General features: G+C 39.9%; 1 protein-coding gene across 1 annotated transcript in view; it reads left to right on the top strand.

Moving 5' to 3' along the window:
• The window catches only part of DERA (deoxyribose-phosphate aldolase), a 102072-nt gene extending 76801 nt beyond the window's left edge, over window positions 1-25271 (top strand). The window contains exons 7-9 of the mRNA XM_080660065.1: window positions 17386-17498; window positions 21402-21551; window positions 22103-25271. Coding sequence (XP_080516191.1) covers window positions 17386-17498; window positions 21402-21551; window positions 22103-22159 — 320 coding nt within the window. The 3' untranslated portion in view covers window positions 22160-25271. The remainder of the gene's footprint in view (window positions 1-17385; window positions 17499-21401; window positions 21552-22102) is intronic.
• Window positions 25272-26206: the final 935 nt, after the last annotated feature.

Below are 26206 nucleotides of genomic sequence, written 5' to 3'. Positions count from 1 at the left end.
GCTATTTTATCCAAACCATTATACCTGTATAGTAACAGTGCCTGTGGGCACTTCTGGCATTTTCTTTTGATCATCAGGTACTAGTCTAATGTCATGAATCTCATTTTTTCCTTTTCAGTAGTGCCACCAGCTCTCTGAAAAACGGAGGGTAATGTGATGGAGACAGAGATTTTTTTCTTCCGGTAGCCAGACAGAGAAAAAACAAATAACTTCTATAACTGAGTCAGTCTTGCTCATTAAGGAAGTGTTGCCTGTAACAGGGGCCCATTAAGGAAATTCTTATCATGTACTAGAGGCCCAGTGCACGAAATTTGTGCACTTGGGGGTGGGGAGGTGGGGTCCTTCAGCCCAGCCTGTGCCCTCTCACAGTCTGGGAGCCCTCGGGGGATGTCCAACTGAGGGCTTAGGCCCGCTCCCCACAGGCCTAAGCCAGCAGTCGGACATCCTTAGCACTGCCATGGAGGCAGGAGAGGCTCCAGCCACCACCACTACACTTGCCAGCCATGAGCCTGGCTTCTGGCTGAGTGGCGCTCCCCCTGTAGGAGCACACTGACCACCAGGGGACAGCTCCTGCATTGAGCGTCTGCCCCCTGGTGGTCAGTGCGTGTCATAGTGATGGGTCATTTCCCTGTTTGGTCTGTTTGCATATTAGCCTTTTATTATATAGGATACTGTTGTGTCCCCAGTTCATACAATAGTACTAGCACATAGTAGGTGCTCAGTGAATATTAGTTGAGTGGATATTGAAAGATTGGGCGAGAGAGTGGTTGGCTTGAGCACAGAGCTGTGAGCACAAGTCATATGCAGTCATGAGTTTATAAGTGTGGTTTAGAGTTATTCCTGTGTGTTTGAAAACGGAAAGCAAGGCCAATTCCAAACAGGATTAAGGGGCCAGCCAGCTGGCCAGTTTCCCAGGGTGCTAATCCATAAGAGGCATTGAAACCAATGAAAATGTTCAAGACAGAAAATTGTGTTTGCTAGAATGCCTCTACTGTATATGATTAGGATTGGGTATAAGACATAGGGGCGTGTTCTTAGGTTCTCCAAACAGATATTGGCTGCTTTCTAAGGAGGGCAGGTCCAGTTAATTACAGAGCTTTTGTTTGTTGAGTGAAGTATTCAAATATGGGGACAGAACTGAATTCTTTGGATGAGAGAGAATAGTTAAGTGCTGTCACCAGGGAACTTCTTACTCTACCTCTGGGCAGATTTAAGCCTTTTTTATTTTTCCTAAGTAAATGCAAACCAACACTTAAAGAATATTAGTTTAAAAGGACATCCAATTGTAGCTTAGGCAGGGTGAATACAGATTTCAGTGTCTCATTGAAGCTCTGGACCATTCCTGCCTAACAGAGATATATAATTTAAAAAATTCTTAATAGCCACTTTAGTAAAGTAAAAAGAAATGGGTAAAAGTAATTATAATAATAAATTTTATTTAGCCCAATAAATCCACAATATCATTTCAGTTTGTAATCCATGTAAAAAGTATTAGTGAGATATTTTATATTCTCTTTTTTTGTACTAAGTTTTCAAAAACTCTTGTGTATTTCATACTTATAGCACATCCCAGTTTGGATGAACCACTTTGCAAGTGCTCAGTAGCCACATTGGCAAGTGACTGCCACATTAGACAGTATAGCCTTCGACTGTGGACAAGGCAAAGTCAGTGACTCCCAGCTGGCATCGTTGAACTGGTCCTAAAAGGCCCTTAAGTAAAAATTATCTCTTTGGACAGCATGAAATTCTCAGTGTTGATATCACTCTTTAAAAATATTTTTTGTTTGTTTGTTCATTAATCCTCATCAGAGGATATTTTTTTTCATTGGTTTTTAGAGTGGAAGGGAGGGAGCGGGGGAGACAGAGAGAGAGAAACATCTATGTGAGATTGGTTGTCTCCTGCACGCGCCCCGATGGGGGCCGGGGATTGAGCCTGCAGCCGAGACCAGAGTCAAACTGGGACCCTTCAGTCTGTGGGCCTACACTAGTCACTGAGCCAAATCAGCAAGGGCTAAAAATCTTTTTAAGAAAGTATAATGATAGATATGTTGGAATATTTTTCCTCAAAAGTACTATTTTAAGTAGTTTAATGCTTGGATATGAATGCTCTTCATTTGGCTAACCTTATTTCCAGAGTGAAACATCCCATATAATAAGAGAAAAATATGCTAATTATCAGTTACGCCGTGAGGCGTGACGACCGACTGCGTAACGACTGGATCACAGATCTGCAGGAGGGTGGGGCAGCAAACTACAAGCGGGCAGCGGAGAGCTACAGGAGGGGTAAGGGCAGCAAGCAAGCGGGAGGCGGAGAGCTACAGGAGGGGGCAGGGCAGCAAGCTATGAGAGGGGAGTGGTGGGGAGCTACAGGAGGGCGGGCAGCAGGCGGAGAGCTACAGGAGGGCGGCAGTGACCTACTGGCACACGGATTTGTGCGCAGGGCTACTAGTTATCAATAAATAACCATGTCTGTTTAGACCAATGTTGACTAAATGTTATGTTATAGTCATTAATGACGATTAGAGATCACATATTGTCATTATTTGAACCATTATTATCTTCTGGCTCCAGCTTTATTGCCTTTTCTGTTTCCTAAGACACAGTGCTAGATCTTATCATGAATTAAAGACAGAATCTTCTCCCCATATACAAAAATTAATTCAAAATGGATCAAAGACCTAAAGATAAGACCTTAAACAATAAATTACATAGAAGAAAACATAGGTACTCAACTTATGGACCTTAGTCTTAGAGAGGATTTTATGAATTTGATCCCAAAGGCAAGGAAAGTAAAGGCAAAAATAAATGAATGGGACTCTATCAAACTAAAAAGATTCTGCACAGCAAAAGAAACTGCCAACAAAACAAAAAGGCAACCAACCGAATGGGAGATGGTATTTGCAAACAACAGCTCTGACAAGGGGTTACTATCCAAAATATATAAAGAACTCATACAACTCAACACCAAACAAACAACCCTATTAAAAAATGGGCAGAAGACCTGAACAGACACCCCTCCAAGAAGATATACAAGTGGCCAGCAGATATATGAAAAGGTGTTCAACTTTATTAGCTATTAGGGAAGTACAAATCAAAATTAGGAGTAGCCTTTAGACATGAGATCAGAAAAAGGGGTGAAGGTCCAGATGATGATATATACTTGATTTGTTAACTAATTGATAATTTTACTGAGAGTTAGCTTTACTTTTTTTAAAATTTTATTTTATTGTTTAAAGTATTACAAATAGTAGTACATAAGTCTCCATTTTTTCCCCATTGACCTTCCCCTAGCCTCCCCTATCCCCCCGGCACATGCCCTCCCCCTTATTTCCAGAGTAAAACATCCTATATCAAAAGAGAAGAATATGCTAATTATCTGCACATTTCCTCCCTCCTCCCCTCCCCCAGTGTCTTGTGTCCATTGGTTATGCTTATATGCACGCATACAAGTCCTTCGGTTGATCTCTTACCTCCTCCCCGCACAACACTCCCCAGCCTTCCCGCTGTAATTTGACAGTCTGTTTGATGCTTTTCTGCCTCTGTATCTTTTTATTCATCAGGTTATAATGCTCTTTATTATCCATAAATGAGTGAGATCACGTGTTATTTTTCTTTCACTGCCTGGCTTATTTCACTTAGCATAATGCTCTCCAGTTCCATCCATGCTGCTGCAAATGGTAAGAATTCCTTCATTTTTATAGCAGCTTAGTATTCCATTGTGTAGATGTACCATAGTTTTCTAATCCACTCCTCTGCTGATGGGGATTTAGGCTGTTTCCAAATCTTAGCTATTGTAAATTGTGCTGCTATGAACATAGGAGTGCATATATCCTTTCTAATTGGTGTTTCTCTTTTCTTGGGATACATTCCTAGAAGTGGTATTACTGGGTCAAATGGCAGTTCCATTTTTAAATTTTTGAGGAAACACCATACTGTTTTCCACAGTGTAGCTTTACTTAATTTTTACCCCCTTTCTCCCTCATGAACACACTCCCTTTTTTATTTTAAACTAGAGGCCCAGTGCATGAATTCGTGCACCAGTGGGGTCCCTTGGCCTGACCTGCGGGATCAGGCCAAAACCGGCTCTCCAACATCCCCTGAGAGGTCCCGGATTGCGAGAGGGTGCAGGCCAGGCCAAGGGACCCCACCAGTGCACAATCGGGGCCAGGGAGGGACGCGGGAGGTTGGGCAGCGGGGAGGGACCATGGGAGGGATCCAGGGCATGTCCGGCCCTTCTCACTCAGTCCCGATTGGCCGGACCCCAGCAGCAAGCTAACCTACTGGTTGGAGCATCTGGCCCCTGGTGGTCAGTGCACATCATAGCAACTGGTCAACTGGTCGACCGGTTGACTCTCTGCCCCCTGGTGGTCAGTGCACATCATAGTGAGCGGTTGAGCGGCCTTAGCATATCATTAGCATATTACGCTTTTATTGGTTGAACGGATGACCAGACACTTAGCAAATCAGGCTTTTATTATATAGGATTGAGATATAATTGCCACAAAATAAAACTCACCCTTGAAGGTATACAGTTCAGGGTTTTTTAGTACATTCATAGCATTGTGCATCCATCCCCACTTTGTAATTTCAGACCCCTTATTTTAATTACAGATATAGGATTCACCCCTAACTCTTCTTCCTTGATAAACTTACTCAAAAGAAGGAGGAGGGTGGGGAAAGAGGTGAGAACCAACAAGTGCAGCATGATATTTTGGGAACCCATTTCTGAACAGTTAACTCTATTTAGATATTTGTAAACACCCTCAGGAGTACCAATGCAATATTAAAAATTAGAGGCTGTATAGAGCTTGGTTTAGGAGACATTCTGTTATTTCCCAGTTTGACTCTTGGTCTAAAATGCTGACAGTATGGTCTTGTAAACATTTGAGTTAAATAACTCTTCTCTTTTTTCAAATTTGTAAAAAACAAACAAACATTTTAGAGTTGTTTAAAAAATTTAAATCCACTCTAAAATAGATATTTGCATTGATGGGTAATTCACCTCTGGTATTATTATAGTTCTGAAGCTCATTTTAAATAAGCTATATTTTAGGAGTGAAAGGGAACTTGTAGCATTAGACATAACTCAAGGACTCTGGTTTGTGGCAGGAGATTCCACCACATATCTTTGTATGGTTAACATAATTGTTTAAGATATTCTCCCAGGACATTACTGTCAATTACCAAGTGTTATATAGTCAGAATCCCCACCTTGTATTCCATTTGAATGCTACTGTTTTGCATTATTTTAACTGGCCACATTTTTATTTTTATTTAGGCGAAGGCAACTACAAGGAATGTGGTTATCATGAGCTAATCTTCCCCTAGGGGTATTTGGGATATTTTCTGCCTCTGAGATTGTGATTGCTTTCTGATTGCCATTGAGCTTGAACATGCCTTACTGCTTAATTATGCTGCGCTGTTGCCTTTCTCATGTGATAGACTGGGCCAGCTGAGAAGTATTTCCAGAGCTCACTATTCAGGATGAAGGAAAGAACTGAGAGAGCAGGTGTTTTTTATTTATTTTTTTTTCTACTTACATTTTTTCCTCTCTCTTTTAGAAAATGTTCCCCCCTTTTTTACAAGGATAGCTATTATCTCTGGGTCATGTAAGGATGTCTTTGTGGTATAATTGGTCTCTAGACTGAGTATCAGCACCATATTGATACCCCTCAGGGGTCTTTTGCTTTCATCCTTGGCCAGTTCTTCAACCATAACACTGGGTCCTTATCCCTAAATTATTTTCAGGCCTTTGTTGAGTGAAAGAATATAATATCAAAGAATATGTTTTAATTTGGGGATCAGGCCCACAACCCAGGCATGTGCCCTGACCCGGAATTAAACTGGAATTGAACCTCAACCGGCAACCTGCTGGTACATGGGATGGCACTCAACAAACTGAGCCACACTGGCCAGGCGGGGCTTCATACTTTTGTACAATGTATATACACTGAGTGGCCAGATTATTATGATCTCTGAACGCATAATAATCTGGCCACTCAGTGTGTGTGTGTGTGTGTGTGTGTGTGCGCACTGGGCCTCTAGTGTGACTATAAATATATATATATATTAGAGGCCTGGTGCATGAATTTGTGCATGGGTGGGGTCCGACCAGCCTGGCCAGGGGGAGGGAACATGGGCGGTTAGCCGGCTTGTCTGCCGGTCGAACTGGTCGAGGGGACAATTTGCATATTAGCCTTTTATTATAATATAGGATATACACTGATTGGCCAGATTATTGTGTGTTCAGAGATCATAATAATCTGGCCACTCAGTGTGTATGTGTGTGTATGTGTGTATACATATCTATATCTATATCTATACATATATATACATATATACACATACACACACACACACACACACACACTGAGTGGCCAGATTATTATGACCAGCCAGATTATTATGACCACCCCATCAGTACTTCATTGACACTTCCAAAAATACTGAATATTGAAAACTTCCTAAGCAAATACTCTCAAGGTTTTATTATTATTATTTGCATAACTAATTCACTTCATTGTACTGATGGGGTGGTCATAATAATCTGGATGGTCGTAATAATCTGGCCTCTCAGTGTGAGTGTATATATATGTACATATATATATATATATTTTTTTTTTAAATATATTTTATTGATTTTTTAACAGAGAGGAAGGGAGACGGATAGAGAGTTAGAAACATCAATGAGAGAGAAACATCGATCAGCTGCCTCCTGCACACTCCCTACTGGGTATGTGCCTGCAACCAAGGTACATGCCCTTGGCCGGAATCGAACCTGGGACCCTTGAGTCCGCAGGCCGACACTCTATCCACTGAGCCAAACCGGTTAGGGCTACATATATTTTTTTAAAGGTGTCCTTGCCCAGCCAGAGTGGCTCGGTTGGTTGTGCATTGTCCTGTGCACTAAAAGATTGCCAGTTCAATTCCCATTCAGGTTACATACTTGGGTTGCGGGTTCAATAAAAACATATTCTCGGGTAAGGATTAAAAAAGGTGTCCCATTGCAGAGTGCAAGTATAAATTAGTATCAGAATTACCACACAAAACTCTCTTGCTAACTTTAATCAGGATTTTTTTTTTTTTTTTTTTTTTTTTTAGAGAATGATAGAAAACATAGTGCTAATGAGTAATGTGCCCAGAAGCTCTTATTATTGGGTTGGCATGAATTCCACTTAATGACAAGCTTTCTCACGCAGCAGTTGATTTTAATCCTATTTTCATTAGTGAGGTATAAAATGTTAATAATACCTTCCATTGTGCTGTTCTTTTGTAGCATAGTAGCATATATCTCCCATGTTCACCAAGACTCTCTTTAAGATTCTACTAGTAACGTCCTATCTCATAAATAAGAGTTGTTCAGGAAATAAAAATGTATGTTTTCCCATTGTTAGCTATATGTTTTTCTAATAATCACATCTGAAGCTTATTATGCAGTAATAGCCTTAAGATATTATTTTTTTAAATGTACTACTTTGGTCTTAATACTAGTTTTTAATCTCTTCTTGTTTCTATGAAGTCTGAATGAGATTTTCAAAATTGAATAATAATTTGATCCGTTAATCTTTTGAAGCTAGTAATTTTATTTTCTTCCCTTTGCAGTCTCTGAGGTTCGCAAATGAATAGAGCTTCATTACTGCAGTCTGCATTTAATAACCATTATCCATTATCTTGTAATTAAGACTCCCTGTAACGAATCATGAGGACAATGCAAAAATACATAGTACATTTCTTTAATGAACTGGAAAATGTTCATCTTGTTCTATTTAGTAATGAGTTGCTGAATAGTCATTAAATCCACTGGAGAATAGAGCTAGATGGATTTTGAAGACTGTCTTGAGTTTGTGGTTAATCTATTAGAATTAAAATTTCATCTTCTATTTTTATCAACAGCTGATTAGAAGTCATTCTGTTTGACCAAATTGATTAGAAGACCATATACAAGGGCAGCTGTTGTTTAATGAAAGTTTTTAATGAAACTGTACCATGGAGACTTGTAATTATGGGTCTTAGAAAAGCTTTGAGTTGCTTTAGACCATAAAAAAAGTATTGTGCTAGAGATTTCAAATTAGGAAAAGAAAAAAATACATTTTGATATAATACTATAAATTTATTATTAATTTTAATTTCAACTAATTACAGTTGAATACTAGTCTATTCAATGTGTTACTTTTGACTTCCAGGCCTTTCATCTTCTAAGTTAGTCATTTCATTGAAATTGTGGGCACTGATGAGAGAACATTTATAAGGATAGCTATTCTAATTGTGAGATATTTTCTCTTAAGGTCTTTTTCCCCAAGCTGAGCAGAAGTGAGCTTGCTTAAGGTTGGATTTACATCAGCTCTGAGGAGAGTCGGTGTTCTGTGGTGTTGGATATTCTAAATCTAGCATTTATTTCTCTAAGGTAATTTTGTTTTAGCAGAGGGGCCAAGGAAGCAATATTAAAATGAGAAGTAAAACAAAAGTGTGTGCCCACTTAGTCCCATTGGAAAGTCCATTGTTTTTTGACAGTAGTATAATGCTAATGTACTTTCTATAGTATTTTGTGTAATGAAAGCTAAGTCTTATTCCTGGGTTTGCAGAAATAGCCTGTGGTGCCTGCATGCCTGTGTTAATCTCTTGTGTGGTCTCTGACTCTCCATTGTCTTTCCTCCCCCTATCTAACGAGACACCAAATTTAGCATCTTAAACACTGATTTCAGGGGACAGACCTCATGTTTCCCAAGGGATTTTTATAGTCACATTAGAGGCCCAGTGCATGAAATTTGTGCATAGGTAGGGTCCCTAGTGGCTGCTGGCTGCCAGCCGGGGCCTCCCTTCCCCCGGCCGCCTGCCGCCACTGGCCAGGGTGGGCCAGCCAGGGCGAGGGGCCAAGGGCATTTGGCTGGCCGGCCCCGCCCCCTGGTCAAACTCCCGGTCAAGGGGACAATTTGCATATAAGGCTTTTATTATATAGGATGTTCCAAAACAGACATTGACACACTCACACCAAATATCACCACCCCCCCAACCCCCATGCTCTCTGCCCCTCACAGAGATTCCTTTGATGGATCCACTTGTTATTCTTTGGCTGTGTCTTATATTTTCTATGTTTTTTTGTGTTTCTTCTAATGGTATCGTTCTTCTATTCCTCTCTTCTTTATGCTCCTTCAGGGTTTGTACCAAATTCTACCTGTCCCATATCATTCTAGGTAAAGTGAATCTCTCTGAATCCTTCCAATTCTACTTGACTGTAATAGTTTCATGGCATATGTCTAAAATACCTTAAATACCATATATAATTTGTATCTCCATTCATATCTGACTTCTAAATAATAAAGGCTGCTGCTCTTAATATTTAAGGACTTCTGGTTTTAGCTTCAACATGTAAAGAATTTGGAAGTTGCTATTCCTGTTCTTCAGAACATGAAAAAGCCCAATAAATGGAAAATTAATGACTTTTCTAAGAACTTAGGTAGTAGGGCAAACTGCCACCTTGAAATCTGGAAAGACAGGGAAATCCTAAGAGTCACAATCGAGATCTGCTTACCTGCTAGAACCATACACTGGTAGGAACACTTAAATGGGAAATTTGACAAATTGTTGGAAGCTGAGTGTTAACCCCGATACTTTTGTGGGTTTTACCTCCAGGAGCCCCAGATTCTCACAGTGAAGAGCCAAGAAAGAACTTGGTTCTGGCATGGAAGGGGGAGATAATCATTGCAAAATATGTCCAGAGTGTTCTCCTTAACAAAGGCCTAAGTCTTTACTGGTCTTATCTTACCTGGGAGGACATTTGTCTTCTAGTCTTCCTACCTCACCAAAGTGGGGGAGAAGAGCTAGGACACATTTGTGAAGGTTACAGCCCAGCAACACAGGCCCACTAGAAGACTGATATTTAATTATAAGATTATAAAATACTAGAGGCCTGGTGCACTAATTCATGCATGGGTAGGGTGCCTCAGGGTGGCCTGCGGGGATCGGGCCTTAGCTCACGCCCCCAGCCTTGCAGCTCTGCATCCCCGTTTGGCACTCCGCCTTGGCCTGGCGCTGCCCCCTCACCTGCTCTACCATCCTGCCTGTGGGGCGATCGATTGAGGCTGGGCCCCCTGCCCAACTCCCTCAGTGCCTGGGAGCCAAGTGGCGGCCCCACCCTCTGCAACTGCTGTTGGTAGCCATGTGCGGGGTGATTGGTGGGCAGTCGAGCCCCCACTTGCACCCACCTTGGCCTGGCGCCGCCCACTCACCTGCTCCACCATCCCATTGCAGTCCCGCTCTCGTTGGGGCCCATCGGGGCCGGCAGTGCTTGCACTGCTGCCTGCTGCCAGAGCCGCGTTGCTGACGCCCACCATGTTCTGCGCTGCCCCCTGGTTGTCAGTGCATGTAATAGCGAGCGGTCGAACTCCCGGTCGAACTCCTGAAGGGACAATTTGCATATTAGGCTTTTATATATCAGATTTCCTCTCCCCCATACATTACTATCACAGTAATGGGGCTCCAATAATCCTGTGGATTACAGTGAGAGAGCTAAATGAAAAAACATAGACTATCTGAGTGCTTAGGAAGCCCTAAGTAAGCAGGGAAGAAAAAAAAACAAAGATACTATAGGATTTAAATACTCTGGTACCTATGGCTACAGCAAACATTAAGCACAGCCCAACTCCTAGCCAGATTAACATAAAATCTTTTTTTTTTTTTTTAAGATGATTCTTTTTTTTTTTTTTTTTTAATATATTTTATTGGTTTTTTACAGAGAGGAAGGAAGAGGGATAGATAGTCAGAAACATCGATGAGAGAGAAACATCGATCAGCTGCCTCTTGCACACCTCCTACTGGGGATGTGCCCGCAACCAAGTTACATGCCCTTGACCGGAATCGAACCTGGGACCTTTCAGTCTGCAGGCTGACACTCTATCCACTGAGCCAAACCGGTTTTGGCTTAACATAAAATCTTACACCAAAGGCCTGTTTATATAATAGTTGTATCCTATTACCCAATATGTCATGTCAAGCTTTCAGCTAAAATGATAAGAGATGCTAAAAGGCAAGGAAAAGTACAGTCTGGCTCTAGCTGGTTTGGCTCAGTGGATAGAGCATTGGCCCTCAGTCAGAGGCACGTACCTTGGTTGCAGGCTTGATCCCCAGTCCTAGTCAGAGCATGTGCCAGAGGCAACCAAATGATTGTGTCTCTCTCACAACAATGTTTCTCTCTCTGTCTCTCCCCCTCCCTTCCACTTTCTCTGAAAATCAACGGAAAAATATCCTCAGGTGAGGATTAACAACAACAAAATACACACACTACAGAAACCCCCACAATCTTTAGAGACAAAGCAAGCATTACAATCAGATTCAAATGTAAAAGAGAAGTTAGAATTATCAGAAAGAGAAATTTAAAATAGCTATGATTAGTATGTTATGTTAGTGAAAAAAATAGCATGAGAAAATGAAAGGCAATGTAAGCAGAGTGATGGAAACTCTTAAGAAATAATCGAAAGGAAATGCTGGAAATCAAAAACACGAACAAAAATGAAGAATTCCTTATGGGCTCATCAGTGGGCAGGACTGAGCCCATTAGTAGACTGTGGAAAGAACCAGTGACCATGAAGATAGGTCGAGGGAAGCCCCATAAAGTGAAATATAAAGAGAGAAAGAAAAAAAAAAAAGGTTGAAAAATACAGAACAGAGTTTCTAAAAGTTTTGGGACAATTTCAAAAGGTGTGGCATATGTGTAATAATTGGAATACAAGAAGAAAATTAAGAAATGGAGCAGACAACATATTTGAAGTAGTAATGGTCAAGAATTTTCCAAAATTAATGACAGATGCCAAACCACAGATCCAGGAAGTTGAGAGAACACCTAGCAGGATAAATATTTTTAAAAATTACACCGAAATATATCATATTCAAATGGACAAAAACCAAGGGCAAATAAAAAATCTTGAATTAAAAAACAGAAAGGAAATACTTTACCTGTAGACAAAAATGGAAATAATTACAGTGGTCTTCTTATTAGAAACCATGTCAGCAAGAAGTGAATAGAGTGAAATACTTAAAGTATTGAGAGGAGAAAAACCCTCACCAACCTAGAAATCTATGTCCAGTGAGATTATCCTTTAAAAGTGAAGGAGCTCCGACATACAAAAACTGAGGGAATTTGTTGCCGGCAGATCTGCCCTATAAGAAATGTTAGGAATAGGACAATGATGTAATCAGAAACTCTGATCTATATTAAAACATGAAGAATGTCAGAGAAAGAATAAATGAAGAGTAAAAATAAATTTTCTCTTTCAATTGATCTAAAAGATAACTGTTTAAAGTATTAACAGTAATAATGTATTGGGCAAGTATACCAAATAGATTAGTGAAATGAATGACAGCAATATTCTAAAGGACAGAAGGGAGGAATTAGGAATATTTTGTTAAAAGGTACCTGAAATACCTGTGTGGTGGTACAGTGTTATTTGAAGGTAGACTTAGATTGTTAAAAAATGTATATTGGAAACTCTAAGACAACCAATAAAAAAATGTACAAAAGGAATTTAACTGATATGCTGCGAGGACATAAAATGGGATTATATAAAATGTTCAATTAAAGCCAGAGCAGGCAGAAAAAGAGTTGTAAAATTTAAGAAAGATAAAAAACACAATAAATAGAAAATTGATAAACATTGTAGATATTAATTCAACTAAATCAATAATAGCTTTAAATGATAATGGTCTAAATCTAGCAATGAAAAGAAGATTGTCAAAAAAGCAGACTCTGCAATGCAAAAACATTGCCTAGAGAGAAATTTATAACATTAGGTATATATATTAAAAAAAAAAAGAATGGTCTAAAATCAATAATCTCAGCCTTCTATCTTCAAAAAATAAAGAACAACAATGCAAGCCTAAGGCAAGCAGAACAAAAGAAATAAAAATCAGAGCAGAAATCAATGAAATTGAAAACAAAACAACAGAGAAAATTAAAAAACCCTAAAAGCTGTTTTTTTTAAAAAAATATCAATAAAATTGATAAACTTCTAGACAGACTACTGAAGAATAAAAGGTAAAAGACATAAATTAATATTGTAAATGAAAGGAGGATCATTACTCTTCCTACGAACATGAAAACAATAATAAAGGAATACTGTGTGCCCACAATTGAATAACTTAGATTAAATAGATCAAAGACATAAACAACCAAAACTCATACAAAGAGAAAAGGTCTGAATAAATCTAAAAGGTCTGAATAAATGCTCCCCTGCCAGCCTGATTGCCCCTAACTGCCCTCACTGGCAGGCCTGGTCATTCCTAACTGCCCTCCCCTGCAGGCCTGGTCACCCCTAATTGCCCTCCCCTGCAGGCCTGGTCCCCCCCAACTGCCCTTCCCTGCAGGTCCGGTTGTCCCCAACTTCCCTCCTCTGCTGGCCTGGTCACCCCTACCTGCCCTCCCCTGCAGGCTTGATCACCCCCAACTGCCCTCCCTTGCAGGTCTGGTCCCTCCCAACTTCCCTCCTCTGCTGGCCTGGTCACCCCTACCTGCCCTCCCCTGCAGGCTTGATCACCCCCAACTGCCCTCCCTTGCAGGTCTGTTCCCTCCCAACTGCCCTTCCCTGCTGGCCTGATCGCCCACAACTGCCCTCCCCTGCTGGCCTGATCCCTTTCAACTGCCCTCCCCTGCTGGCCATCTTGTGGTGGCTATTTTGTGTCCACATGGGGACAGCCATCTTTGACCACATGGGGGCAGCCATCTTGTGTGTTGGAGTGATGGTCAATTTGCATATTACTCTTTTATTGGATAGGATATCACTCATGAACATAGATGCAAACATCTTCAACAACATATTAGTAAAATGAGGCCAACAATGTATAAAAGTAATTATACACCACAACCAATGGGATTTACTTTATAGAGATTCAAGGCTGGCTTGATGTAATCCACTGTATCAATAATGTAAGAAAGAAAAGTCATATGATCATATAGTTGATACAGATTAGGCAGTTGATAAATTTCAACACCGATTCATAATAAAAATTCTCAGCAAACTTAGAATAGAGGGGAACATCTTCAGCTTGATAAAGAACATGTAGAAGCAAACTTCATCTAACATACTTATGATGAGAAACTAGATACTTTCCCCCTAAGTTCCCCTTAAGAACAGGAAGGCTGTTCTCTCACACAGCTCCTGTTCAACATGGTTCTGGAACTCCTACCAGATGCAATAAGACAAGAAAATGGGATCAAAGGTATACAGATTGGGAAGTGTGGTAAGCTGATAATGGCTCCCAAACATATGTCCACATCCTAATCCCAAGAACCTGTGAATATTAGCTTATTTGGGGGAAAAAATAGGATTTTGCTGATGTGGTTAAATTAAGGACACTGAGATGAAGTGATTGTTCTGGATTATCTGGGTTGTCTCTAAATACCATCACAAATGTTCTTGTAAGAGAGAGGCGGAGGAAGCTTAAGCTCACAGGGGAGAGAGGCAATGTGAAGAGGGAGGCAGATGCTGGTTTCCTTCTTGCAAGGCTCTTTTCACAGATTCCCCTCCTTCACTCTGCATTTCACTCCTCAGAGATGCTTTTATGAGGACTCCATTTAAACATAGTTTCTCTCCCCAAATCCATTGCTCTCTCCTGTTACATTGCTTATTTGCTTCACGGCACTGGCTTTTGTTATATATTTAAGCTTATTGTCTTCCTCTTCCAGAAATTATCACAAGGGCAGGAACTTTGTCTGTTTTGTTTAGTGGTCTATTCCCAGCATCTAGAGGAGTCTAGAGCAGTGGTTCTCAACCTTTCTAATGCCGAGACCCTTTAATACAGTTCCTCATGTTGTGGTGACCCCCAACCATAAAATTACTTTCATTACAGCTACTTCATAACTGTAATTTTGCTACTGTTAATGAATTGTAATGTAAATATTTGTGTTTTCCGATGGTCTTAGGCTCTACAGCAGTGGTTCTCAACCTGTGTGTCATGACCCACAGTTGGAGAACTGCTAGCAGGGTTGCCTAAGACCATGGGAAAACACAGATATTTACATTACGATTCATTAACAGTATCAAAATTACAGTCATGAAGTAGCAATGAAAATAATTTTATAGTTGGGGGTCACCACAACATGAGGAACTGTATTAAAGGGTCGCGGCATTAGAAAGGTTGAGAACCACTGCTCTAGAGCATAGTAAGCACTTAGTCAATATTTGTTGAATGAATGCATGCATGGCAATTATGTCTCCATTTTCCCCACATGGGCCTACCTCCAGATCCAAAGAAAAGAAGGCTTGCAGTATCCTGTTCCAATATGTCAGAATTCCTATGGTATTTCTAGACTGCACCCCTACCTAGGTCTTCGCTCCGTTCGCATGTGTAAAACGCTTAACAGTTTTCAGAGTGCTTTTACATAGACTGTCTCTTTTGACTCCTCAAATAGCACTATGAAGCCAGTAAGAATTTTCAGATCTATTTTACAAACAAGAGAGATTAGGCCCCAGCTGATGTGGCTCAGGGTTGAGCATCGACTCATGAACCTGGAGGTCACAGTTAGATTCCTCGTCAGGGCACATGACCAGGTTGCAAGCTTGATCCCTGGTAGGGGGTGTGCAGGAGGCAGCAGATCAATGTTTCTCTCACATCTTTGATGTTTCTATTCCTCTCTCCCTCTCCCTTCCTCTATGAAATCAATAAAAATGTATTTTAAAAATGAGTGAGATTAGGAGATGGCATTTGAAGGTAAATTTCAGAGCTAGAGCTGGAAACCAGATCTGCTGACTTGTAGCTCATCACGTGATTACGCAGGACTAGGTTTCACCTCCACTTGCATGTAGAATGTATGTGGCTTTGAGGGTAAGGGTGTGGATATTTTTTTTTTAATATTTTTCACAGTGCTTTACACACAGTGCACCTGCTAAAGGCATATAATTTTGAACCTTTCCATACACAAAATAGTTGTGGATGTATCTTTTCCAATGGAAACTAGAAGGGAAAGTTTTGGCCACTTTTTCCCTCCACTTCCATCGACCATTTTTTTTGATAGACCATGAGAGATTCTCAGAGATTTGCCTTACCTATGGATCCATGGATTCAATGGGCTAGGGCTGTAAATTTGCACAGGAATCACGTAGGTACCTCGCTGATATTGAGATTTAGGTTTAGTTGGTCTAGTGTAGGGTCTGAGAAGTCTGCACTTTTGACAGGTTCCCTGATGGTACCTATGCTGCTGGTCTGTTATCTACACTTTGAGTGTTTCAGGAATAGGTAACCACATGAAAGACGGGATCTCTATTTGGCTATGTGTCTGTGTGAACTAAGTACGTTTCTTGGAGACACTGTAGTATATTGGGTAAGCTATATTGCTTTGGTTAAAATTCTATCTCCTCTGCTTACTATGTAACCTCAAGCAAGTTACTTAACATTATGTGCTTCAATTTCCTCTTTCAAAATGGTGATCATTTGCCCTGGCCAGAGTGGCTCAGTTGGTTGAGCATTGTCCCATGCACTGAAAGGCCGCTGGTTTAATCCCCAGTCGGGGAGTGTATGGAAGGCAACTGAGGCAACTGATCAGTGTTTCTTTCTCTCTCTCTCTCTCTCTCTCTCTCTCTCTCTCTCTCTCTCTCTCTCTCTCTCTCCCCTTCTTCTCTCTCTCCCCCTCTCTCTCAAAAAAAAAAAAAAGTGGATCATTTTAGTACCTAACGTTTACAGCTGTCATGAGGATTAACTGAATACTTTCAGAGCACCTAGAATAGTGCATGGTGCATTGCCCTTGGTGAATCTTAACTGTTATTATCATTTCTTTGTCTCCTCATGTTATTCTGTTAAACTGCATCAATAGGTAGAAGATATATTTCAGAGACAAGAAGTCATTTAAAATATTTGCAAGTTATGAAGTAACATAGGATTTTCATAAAAACCCTAATCTGGTTGGAAGACAGTGCATTTATTAACAAACAACACAGTGGAAATCAGCTATTGGTGATTCATCTTGTGTTGTCACAGCTGTTCTGTGTGCTTTCTATCAAGCATAAGGAAATGAGGGAAAAATGAGTTGGCAATCCATTTTTGTAGTAAAGTGTTATATGATGCTAAGCACAGGGAATAAAATTGTTTTATTCATCTCAGTTATGCATTAAATAAACCAACTTGATTTTAATTGGTGATATGGAAATATAGAGGCAAGAGCCCCGGGGGTTCGTGAGAATTCATTTGGTGCTTAATGTAATTCATTTTATAGTAAGGAGAAAAAAGAGCATGGAAATAATTATTTTAAAGAGATATATATTTTTTAGTTTTTCAACTAATTCTTGAAAAAGTTGTGTTCTTCAGGAAAAGAAATTTACACAACTCATTTCTCCCACTGACTCAAAAGTGTAAAAAATAAGTGTTTAAATTGACACGCAGTGTTTCTGCCTTGTGTTTTAGGATCAGATTTTATTAAGACTTCTACTGGAAAAGAAACAGTAAATGCCACCTTCCCGGTAGCTATAGTGATGCTACGGGCCATTAGAGATTTCTTCTGGAAAACTGGAAACCAGGTATGTTATTGCCAGCACATCTTCCTTCAGAGCAAAGCTAATGCTATTTATAATACGTGTTACAGCCACGATGACTGTCTTTGTATGCAGAAGGTGTGAATGAGTTACCCTTATTAAGATAAATGTTTAATTTACTTTTCATTACAAAAGAACGCATGCCCGGAGAAACATGTGCAGTGGACAGAAAGTGAGTGTGAGTGTGGGAGCAAGTATGTGTGATCAAGATGTAAACTTACTTTATGTCCTTTTCTCAACCGAAGACAGTTTTATCACTGACAAGAAATTCCTAAATGGGTTCTTTAACGAACTAATTCTGCTGCAACACAGAGGCTTTCTGGTAAGGTGTTGGCCAGAGAAAACAGGTTAATGCAGAAATTAAACTTCCTTGAGGAATGGAAAGAATTGCAGAGTAACATTTATTGAATGATAAGCTGTGGTGGTGATATGAAAAGTATGCAATATAATGGGAAATAATCTTTTCCTGTCATTATTGAAGGACACACATAAATTGGTTTTTCTGTTGGGAAACCCCCGGTCCAGAAAAACTTATTACTTTTAATAATATGAGGTGAAGGGAAAATTCTTGAGGAGATGAACTTATTAAACAAAATAATGAAATGCTGTGAAACAGCAGGGAAAAGGTAGCTAGACGTTATATAGCTCTTGAATTAAATATCCATTTTTGCGTTTTATGGCAGTTAGATGTGCTCTTTGGAAGGCTGTTAAGCTGAGGAGGGTATATGCTAGCTTTTGTCAGCTTTTCGAAAAATAATACATATTTTTTGAAACATGAAGTTAAAAGAAAAAATGCGTATGAGGTGTTTTTTAAAATGAGTTTGCATTTTTCTTTTCACTTCAAGTTGCTTGTTTAGTTGCAAATTATCTCAAAGGAATTTTTTTTACATCCTTGGAAAGAACGATAATTTTTTTTTTAAATGAGACTTTCCCTTCCTCAGAAGACATCCTGTAAAACCAATCTCGTGATTTCTGCCCAATAGAAACCCCTAAAAAGATCTTTAATCCTTTGCCAACTGGATGTGATGACTTTATATGTGGCTGTAGCTTCCGTTTATTTTGGAATCAGAGACCTTTTTGAGAATGTACTGGATTTGAGAAGCAATTAACTCCTTCCAGAATTTTCTCCTTCAGAATAACTTCATATCTTGCCCAGCTGGTGTGGCTCAGTGGTTGATTGTCAACCTATGAACCAGGAGGTCCCGGTTCACTTCCTGGTCAAGGCACATGCCTGGGTTGTGGGCTCAATCCCCAGTGTGGGGTGTGCAGGAAGCAGCTAATCAATGATTCTCTCTCATCATTGATGTTTCTATCTTTTTCTCCTCCCTTCCTCTCTGAAATCAATTAACATATCTGTAATAATCTATAATAATAAAAGCATAATATGCTAATTAGACCAGATAGACGACCTTCCAGATGAAGCTGGGGCTGTGAGGGCTGAGCCCCTTGCACAAATTTCGTGCATCGGGCCTCTAGTATATACAGAAAAGAATAACTTCGTATCTTAAAAAAGTACAAAATAGGTGAAGTAACACCTGTGACCTACATATGAAAGTTGACCCAACTTGAATAACTTCTACTTGGTTGCCTTTCTGTAGTGATCCGAATTAAAAAATTTAAAGCTCTAAAAGTGGGATAACTCTATCTTTATGCGCCCTCCCCCATTTGAGTGAGTGGGCCCACCACTTACTAGATCAGCACTTCTTTTTCTCAGCCCAATAACATCCACATAGATGGGAAGCTTTTTCTACTTGTAGAGGCCTGGGCACGCATCCCTGCCGTGCTGCGTCAGGGGGAGTCCTCAGGCATGTCCACGTTTCATAAGCTCCATAGTTGGGATTAAAACTCCCCATTGGGAACCCAATCCTGTTTTAGTCTCAACAAACATTCATTGAGTCCTTAACTATGTACCACGTTAACCTGTGTTATATGTTAGGGACACAAAAATGAGCAAGTCTCTTCCCAGGAGATCCCTTAGACAACAAGCAAAGAATGTCAATAGCAGTTTTAAATGCTCTGTGTTGTAGACAAGAGTAGAGAGCCAGGGATGTTTTGCTGTCTTTCAGCACTTTCTTTTTGAATTGTGTTGACCCTTTCTTCAGCTAGTAAGCAAAGTTCATCCCAGTTTCATTAAGATAGGGACAGGTACAAGGCAAACTGTATTCGTTTTCATCACATTTGGTTTCACACAGGGAGGTGCAATATGTGTGTCTTGCAAATCAGGTGCATCCTTTCAGGTTGGTGACAGGTTCCCTGGGCAGCCCTTAGACTGTAAAGTTTCTACATCATTGATTTAAGGGGAGTTTTAAAATGGGATCAGTCGCCTTCCAGACCGTGCTTGGTGCCACCCCTGAGAAGCAGAGGTTTAATATTTCATAACTGATTTCATTGCAGATTTATGTTTTCCATATTCTCTGCCTTATCAAAGGTGCAAACTTATGCTAGAACCTGTCTTCAGAAGCATTGCCAAACAGACTTGCTGACACAACTGAATCACGTAGGAAAATCTATATGCAGCACTGCCTAATTGATAGAAGTGCTCCTGTGATTAACATGTATGCTAATATCAGCTAATAGATTTTTTTTGCCTCTTTTTAATAAATAACCCCATCCCACTTGCCTGCCCCATTTCCCCCAACTCCCCTCACTCTTATAGAGTCACTTGGGTTCCAGAGCAATAGGCAGATGTGGTTGGAATCTCTACACAGCCGCTGCTTGTGTGTGATTGAGGCACGGAAACCAGCTGGCCTTTACTGATATTCCTTGTGAGAAGTGATGAGGGTCAAAACGAAAGCAGTGAAAGTGAGAGTAGATAGGGAAGTGTGCACAGGGGGCATAGAGAAGTGAAGAGGGTAGGATTGGTGGGACCTGGCGGTTGATCGATTGGGTGTGGTGTGGTAAGGAAAACGGTGGAGTCCTGGTGAACTATGAGGTTTCTAGCTTGGGCTCATTTATTATTGCTTCCCTTCTATAGTATTCTGTTAGCTGTCACCCCTGCTGGTGTGCCTAGGAAACCCACAACTCCGAGTTGTCAAGTGTGTGAGCGTTAGTACTCGGGCCAGGGGGTGTTTCCTTGATTGCGCCCATCTAGAGAGTCTCTACTTTACTGCATAGTCTAGTTCTTGAGACAGGTGAATCCAGATAAGCAGGTTTTACTGTGTGTAGTGCACATTTGTCCTTTTCCAGTGGGCTCAGGGACATCATTTGTAAACATCAGTTATTGGCTAAATGGTGCTGTTTTATGGGCACCTTCAAAGACTACTGCAAAGAGCCCCCACACTGTCTTTTTCTGCTGTGCTTCTTGAATGAGTCTGGCTGCTTTATATAACTGTCTCCTTACAACTCGGGGAAACGTCTCTGCAGTTTAAGCTGATTAAAACAACTGTCAGCGCTCCTTGCTGATTGCTGAGTGAGGTGAGTGTGGGCTCTCCGGTTTGCTCTTGTTTTAGAGATACACGTGTGTCTTTTGCACCTCAAGATGAAGGGCTGAAAGGCGTCTATCCAGGCTTACTAGTAGAAATGTAAAATGCGTGGGCTTTTGTGATATGTTTCCCTATTTATTGACACGTTTTTGCTTATCCCAGGTTCACAGCTATAGTCTAGGACTAGGTGGTTGAGGTTTATGACTTTCCAATAAGTGCAATGTTAACGAGGGTTATTAACTCTCATTAGTGCCTCCTCAGAAGCGCATTCTTCTCATTAGTCTTGGAAAAGTCATTTTGTAGTGTGAATGGGCATGAGTCAATCATCTAAGCTCTTTTGCTCAGGTTAACTGGAATAGACTAAAAAAAGAGAGTGAGAGAATTGAGACCTGTACTACTAATGCAGTAGCATTTTTAAAAGTAACCCAGTGACAATAAACCTTGTCTTTCCCACCTTCCCTTGTAGGTAGGCTTTAAGCCGGCAGGAGGCATCCGCAGTGCAAAGGATTCCCTTGCCTGGCTCTCCCTCATAAAGGAGGAGCTAGGAGATGAGTGGCTGAAGCCAGAGCTCTTTCGGATCGGGGCCAGCGCTCTGCTTTCCGACATTGAGAGGCAGGTGAGTAGTAACCCATTGTCCTTGGAACAAACTGATACGTGTTTTTGAGAGAGAAATGAAAAGTCACCTATAGGGCTGTGAGAACCAGAGATGAAAACTCATTTGACTTGCCCGGCCGGCATGGCTCAGTGATTGAACATCGACCTATGATCCAGGAGGCATGGTTCGATTCCTGGTCAGGGCACATGCCTGGGTTGTGGGCTCGATCCCCAGTGTGGGGTGTGCAGGAGGCAGCTGATCAATGATTCTCTCTCATCATTGATGTTTCTATCTCTCTCTCCCTCTCACTTCCTCTCTGAAATCAATATAAATATATTTAAAAAGCAAAACAGATCTCATCTGATGTATGTCATCATACCCAAACTCTGCCTTCTTCCAAGCAAAACTGCCCCTGAAGTAGGCTGGATGGAGGTTTTGCTGAAGTGCAGAATAATGGGGCTTTATAATGAAGTGTTAATTAAAATAATTAATTATTGTATAATAGCATGATTATTAATTAATATGTGTAATGATATAATAATTATTAATTTAAAAAACTGCTTCCCTCACAGATTTATCATCACGTGACTGGAAGATATGCAGCTTATCATGATCTTCCAATGTGTTAAACCCGCAACGGATTCCAGAAAAGTTTTTCACAACGTTTAAAAATCATTTCTCTACCTAATTAGGGAAATTACTTAATTAAAAAATGAGAGACTAGGTAACTGACTTTTTCCCCTTAAAATTTCTGTTGAATTTAATTCAAAGAATGAAAGAAAAATGCCAGCCAATCCACATGTGGAACTCATTTCAGGCACATCTGAAATGCTCTTAAATGACTAGATCTGCACTGTTAATTGTGTGAAGGTTTTCTCTTTAAAACTCAGTATCATGTTAATGACAGCGTTGACAACATTAAATTCTAAGGAAAAAATGCTCAAGTGCCCAAGAAACGTGCAAAAGAAACTGACCTGCTGCTCTCCTCCAATGACCCAGGAGGCACTGGCTCGGCACTAACTTCCTGCCAGGAAAATCCATCTTTAATTTTTGCAACAGATATGCTCTTTTATTAATTGTTTTGTTAATGAAATGCCTGTCATTGCAATGTGAAACTATGGATGTCATCGACTTTTTTAAATAAAATAAATCCCTGTAGTTATTTATTTTTTTAACTTTAGGTTGTCACCATACACATTGCAAAAATGAATCCGTGAAACATATAAAGAGGTTTTATCAATGACTTTCTAAATCCTGAATCTCTCTGGTAGAGTCCAGGGGTACTTATCTCAGGTGAAGCACCCCCAGTCCATTATTAATGAGTACAACTTATGTCTATATTCTGAAACTTAAGATTTACTAGTACAGTGAGTAGGGGTAAAACAACAGACACTAACATAACACTCAGTGCTAAATTCTTTACGTATTTCAATTTACTTAATCCTTATTTTAATCTCTCTAACAGTTATGTAACTACATTAAGGTTTTAAATCCTTACAACAGTGAATACTGGTATTATCATCCTTTTATTCAGATTCGGGACTGAGGCACAGAGCGTTTAAGTAACTTGCCCAAAGTCACAGAGCTTAAAAATTAGCAGTGAAGAATCAAGCCCAGGCAGACCGTCTGTCTCCCGAGCCTGTGCAGTCTGTCCTGTGTGTAGCTGTCCCTCAGCACACCCAGGCACTCAAGCAGCTCACTGTCAGCTATTCGGGATGATAGTCTCTGTTTTAGTCAGCTGGTTCCTTTGCCCAGGTCTCTCCCAACTTCACACCTCCACCTGTTTTGCTTGCTAGCACCTTTACCACATTATACAACCTGTTTTTTCTCCTTTTTTAAATATTTAAAATAATTTATTTGGATACAATTAATTGATATTAATTTTCAATCTAAAACTGCAGCAGGAAACTGATTACATTTCCAAATGGACATTTACTTAGTTCATACTGTGAGTCAGTTATGCAGACACAGTATTGAGATGCTTTAGGGCATTTCTCATTTAAAAATTTTTTTTTTATTTTTCCCATCACCATTTATCTACTCTTGCCCCTATTTTTTTTTTAAATGGTGATTTTTATGGAGTCTTCTCCTTCCTGAATGAATCTCTAGCTACTCATGAATGAGAAACCTTGGACTGGGAGTCAGTTGCAGTTGTGACTCTCATCTGCTGGATCCTGTCCCAGCCCCTTCCTCTGTCTAGCTTTGTGACCTTGCCCAGTAGGTTCACATTTCTGGACCTCAGTTTCTTTATCTGTAAAATAAAAGGATAGAGGCAGGTGATATCAAGGTGCTTTCAGTCCTAACATTACAATACCCTAAGGATAAACTATAACAAACCCAAGAAGATGCTTTATGGCTATAAAGAGAAAAAGTTTATTGAAGCAATCTAAGTTAGAATTTGCCTCTGAGGAGTCAATTAGGCAAGTCCCTCAAAGCACCTCTCTAACTGTAAATGAAATGACTAAAATAAGTACAGAGAAGTAATCCTGCTTTCCCCCAACACCTTAGCAGAAAGCTGGCTTTTGACTTATGTCTTTGGACGTGGTCAGTGACTCTGAATGCCACTTCCACCTTCATAACAGGCTGGCCCAGGGGTCCCCCAGCACAAAGGTCAGTCACCTTTGGAGAAGAAACTGCAGAAAATAATTACACTCTATCACCTTTGAAGCTATTCCAATTTCACAGGGGTTTCTGTTTTCCTCCCATTAAACCCAGCTGGTCACTTTAGTTGATCAAGTGAACAGGCATCATTATCTTCAATTCTAATTTATATGAGACATCCACGGAAATTGACCTCTGCGGACAATTATAGATTCACACAGGAAATTAAGACTGGTGAGTCCCTCAGACCTATTAGAGGCTGATGAGCATGGCCTGCTCTAAAGGTAAATAATCTTGTATATTGGGGGACAATTTATTCCAAGGACTGTTGGCCTCTTCATCAGAAATGTCTGCCCCTTACCTAGCTCTTGAAGTCAAATACAACAAGGATGGCTTTAATAGAAGCTCCCAGTAAATGTTGATTGCTATGAAAACATAAGAGGAAGAGGTCATTTCTGAGGTGTTTGTGATTTACTACAAGCAGATTTGTCTGCTTGAGAACACTGGGAGCAGATGCTTTATGCAACCAGAAAATGCGTTTTGCTGTGTTGTGTTTAAAGCTTCTACGTTCATAAAAGCAACCTCCCCCAAAATTGTCACAATTGTTGAATAAAGCCTATTAGGTTTTAAAGATAATGTAAAAAACAACCAATCATAACGTTTAGAGGCTTAAAATGACTTTAGGGACTATCTAATTTTATCCATTTTTTTTAATGTGAGAAGAGAAACTCAAAGTCACAGAGAAAGTAGATCCACATCACGCCATGAGATATTCTACAGGTCATAGCCAGGGCTTTGGAATTGAACATTTCGTAATTGTTTATAAATCCTGCCATACCCACTATTATGTTTGTCACCATGTGAACTTTAGACTTTCAAAGGACTCATTTTGCCTTTTGGAGTCTTCTAAATGGTATTTGGAGATAATCAGCCATCTAAATCTAGTCCAAGTGCTGGTATGGTTAATTTCATTTCTTAGACTTTCTGAATTTTTGGTGACCTTAAGAACTGAATATATTTTTTTAAAAGGTAGTTCAATGTTGATTTTTTAAAAAAGAAAACAGGGGGGCTTGTTTGGATTCTAGTTTGTCTACAAATGGAGAGAAAATGATGTGTAATTGCAAAACAATTTCATAATTGTAATATTGTTGCCTCATTGTGGATTATTTCAAGCATTAATGGGAAATTTAGGCATATTAGTTTGTATGAAATACAGCATCTGAGGACACCTATGCAAAGTGGGAACCATTTTGGATATCTCTCTGGAAGTGCATCCTCACAAGAATGTGATACAGTGTCTGTCCTGATGGAGCAGAGCAGTCTTAAGCCCAATTTAGAAAAACCACGTCAGTTTCTTTGGAAAAATCAGCTTGCTCTTCTAGTACACAGGGAGACCAATATTAATTTTTCTTCTGTCAACTTGATAATTTTTTTTCCACAACATAAATGGGGCCAAAGTGCGGAAATAGAAAGAAGAAAGAATTTGATTGGATTGTTCTTTCTAAGGAAATGAAACGTTATGCCCATTTGGACACCATGAAAAAGGTCTAAGTAAAATCAATTCCTACAATTGTTTTCCTAATCATGTGCAAGAGTCTTGCCTCCCAAAAGAACATAGATATTTTATAACCACCACCAAATGATCCTTTCCAGAAATGACCACAGGTAACATCTGGCTGATATATAAAATATGTAGTAAAAATAATCATTTTTAATTAACTAAAACCTGCTCAGGAGAGAGAGTCAGAGGAATAGCCATCTGGTCAATTCTCAGTTAATAGGACAAATGAGGATCGAATGTTTAATGCAATATATGTGAAATAGTTTGTGACCTTATGATAAACTAAAACTTTTTTAGGAAGAACAGGGGTGAGGAGGAGGAATCAGAGTATCTAGAAAGAACAGACATAAATTTTTATTTTTTTATTTTTAGAAGTACATCTTATACTATAAAACATAGGTAGAATAGAAGAAACGTAGGTTTTGTGGCATTATTTTCTATGGTTCAGTGACAGGAAATGAGTTGTAATTCATTTGAACAGTAAAATGAGGTTATACTTTATTCTGGAGCTTGA

The sequence above is a fragment of the Plecotus auritus genome, assembly GCF_963455305.1.
Source record: "Plecotus auritus genome assembly, chromosome: 3".
Lineage (NCBI taxonomy): Eukaryota > Metazoa > Chordata > Mammalia > Chiroptera > Vespertilionidae > Plecotus > Plecotus auritus.
The sequence above is the reverse complement of the archived record's forward strand: the minus strand, read 5'-3'. Positions and strand labels throughout refer to the sequence as shown.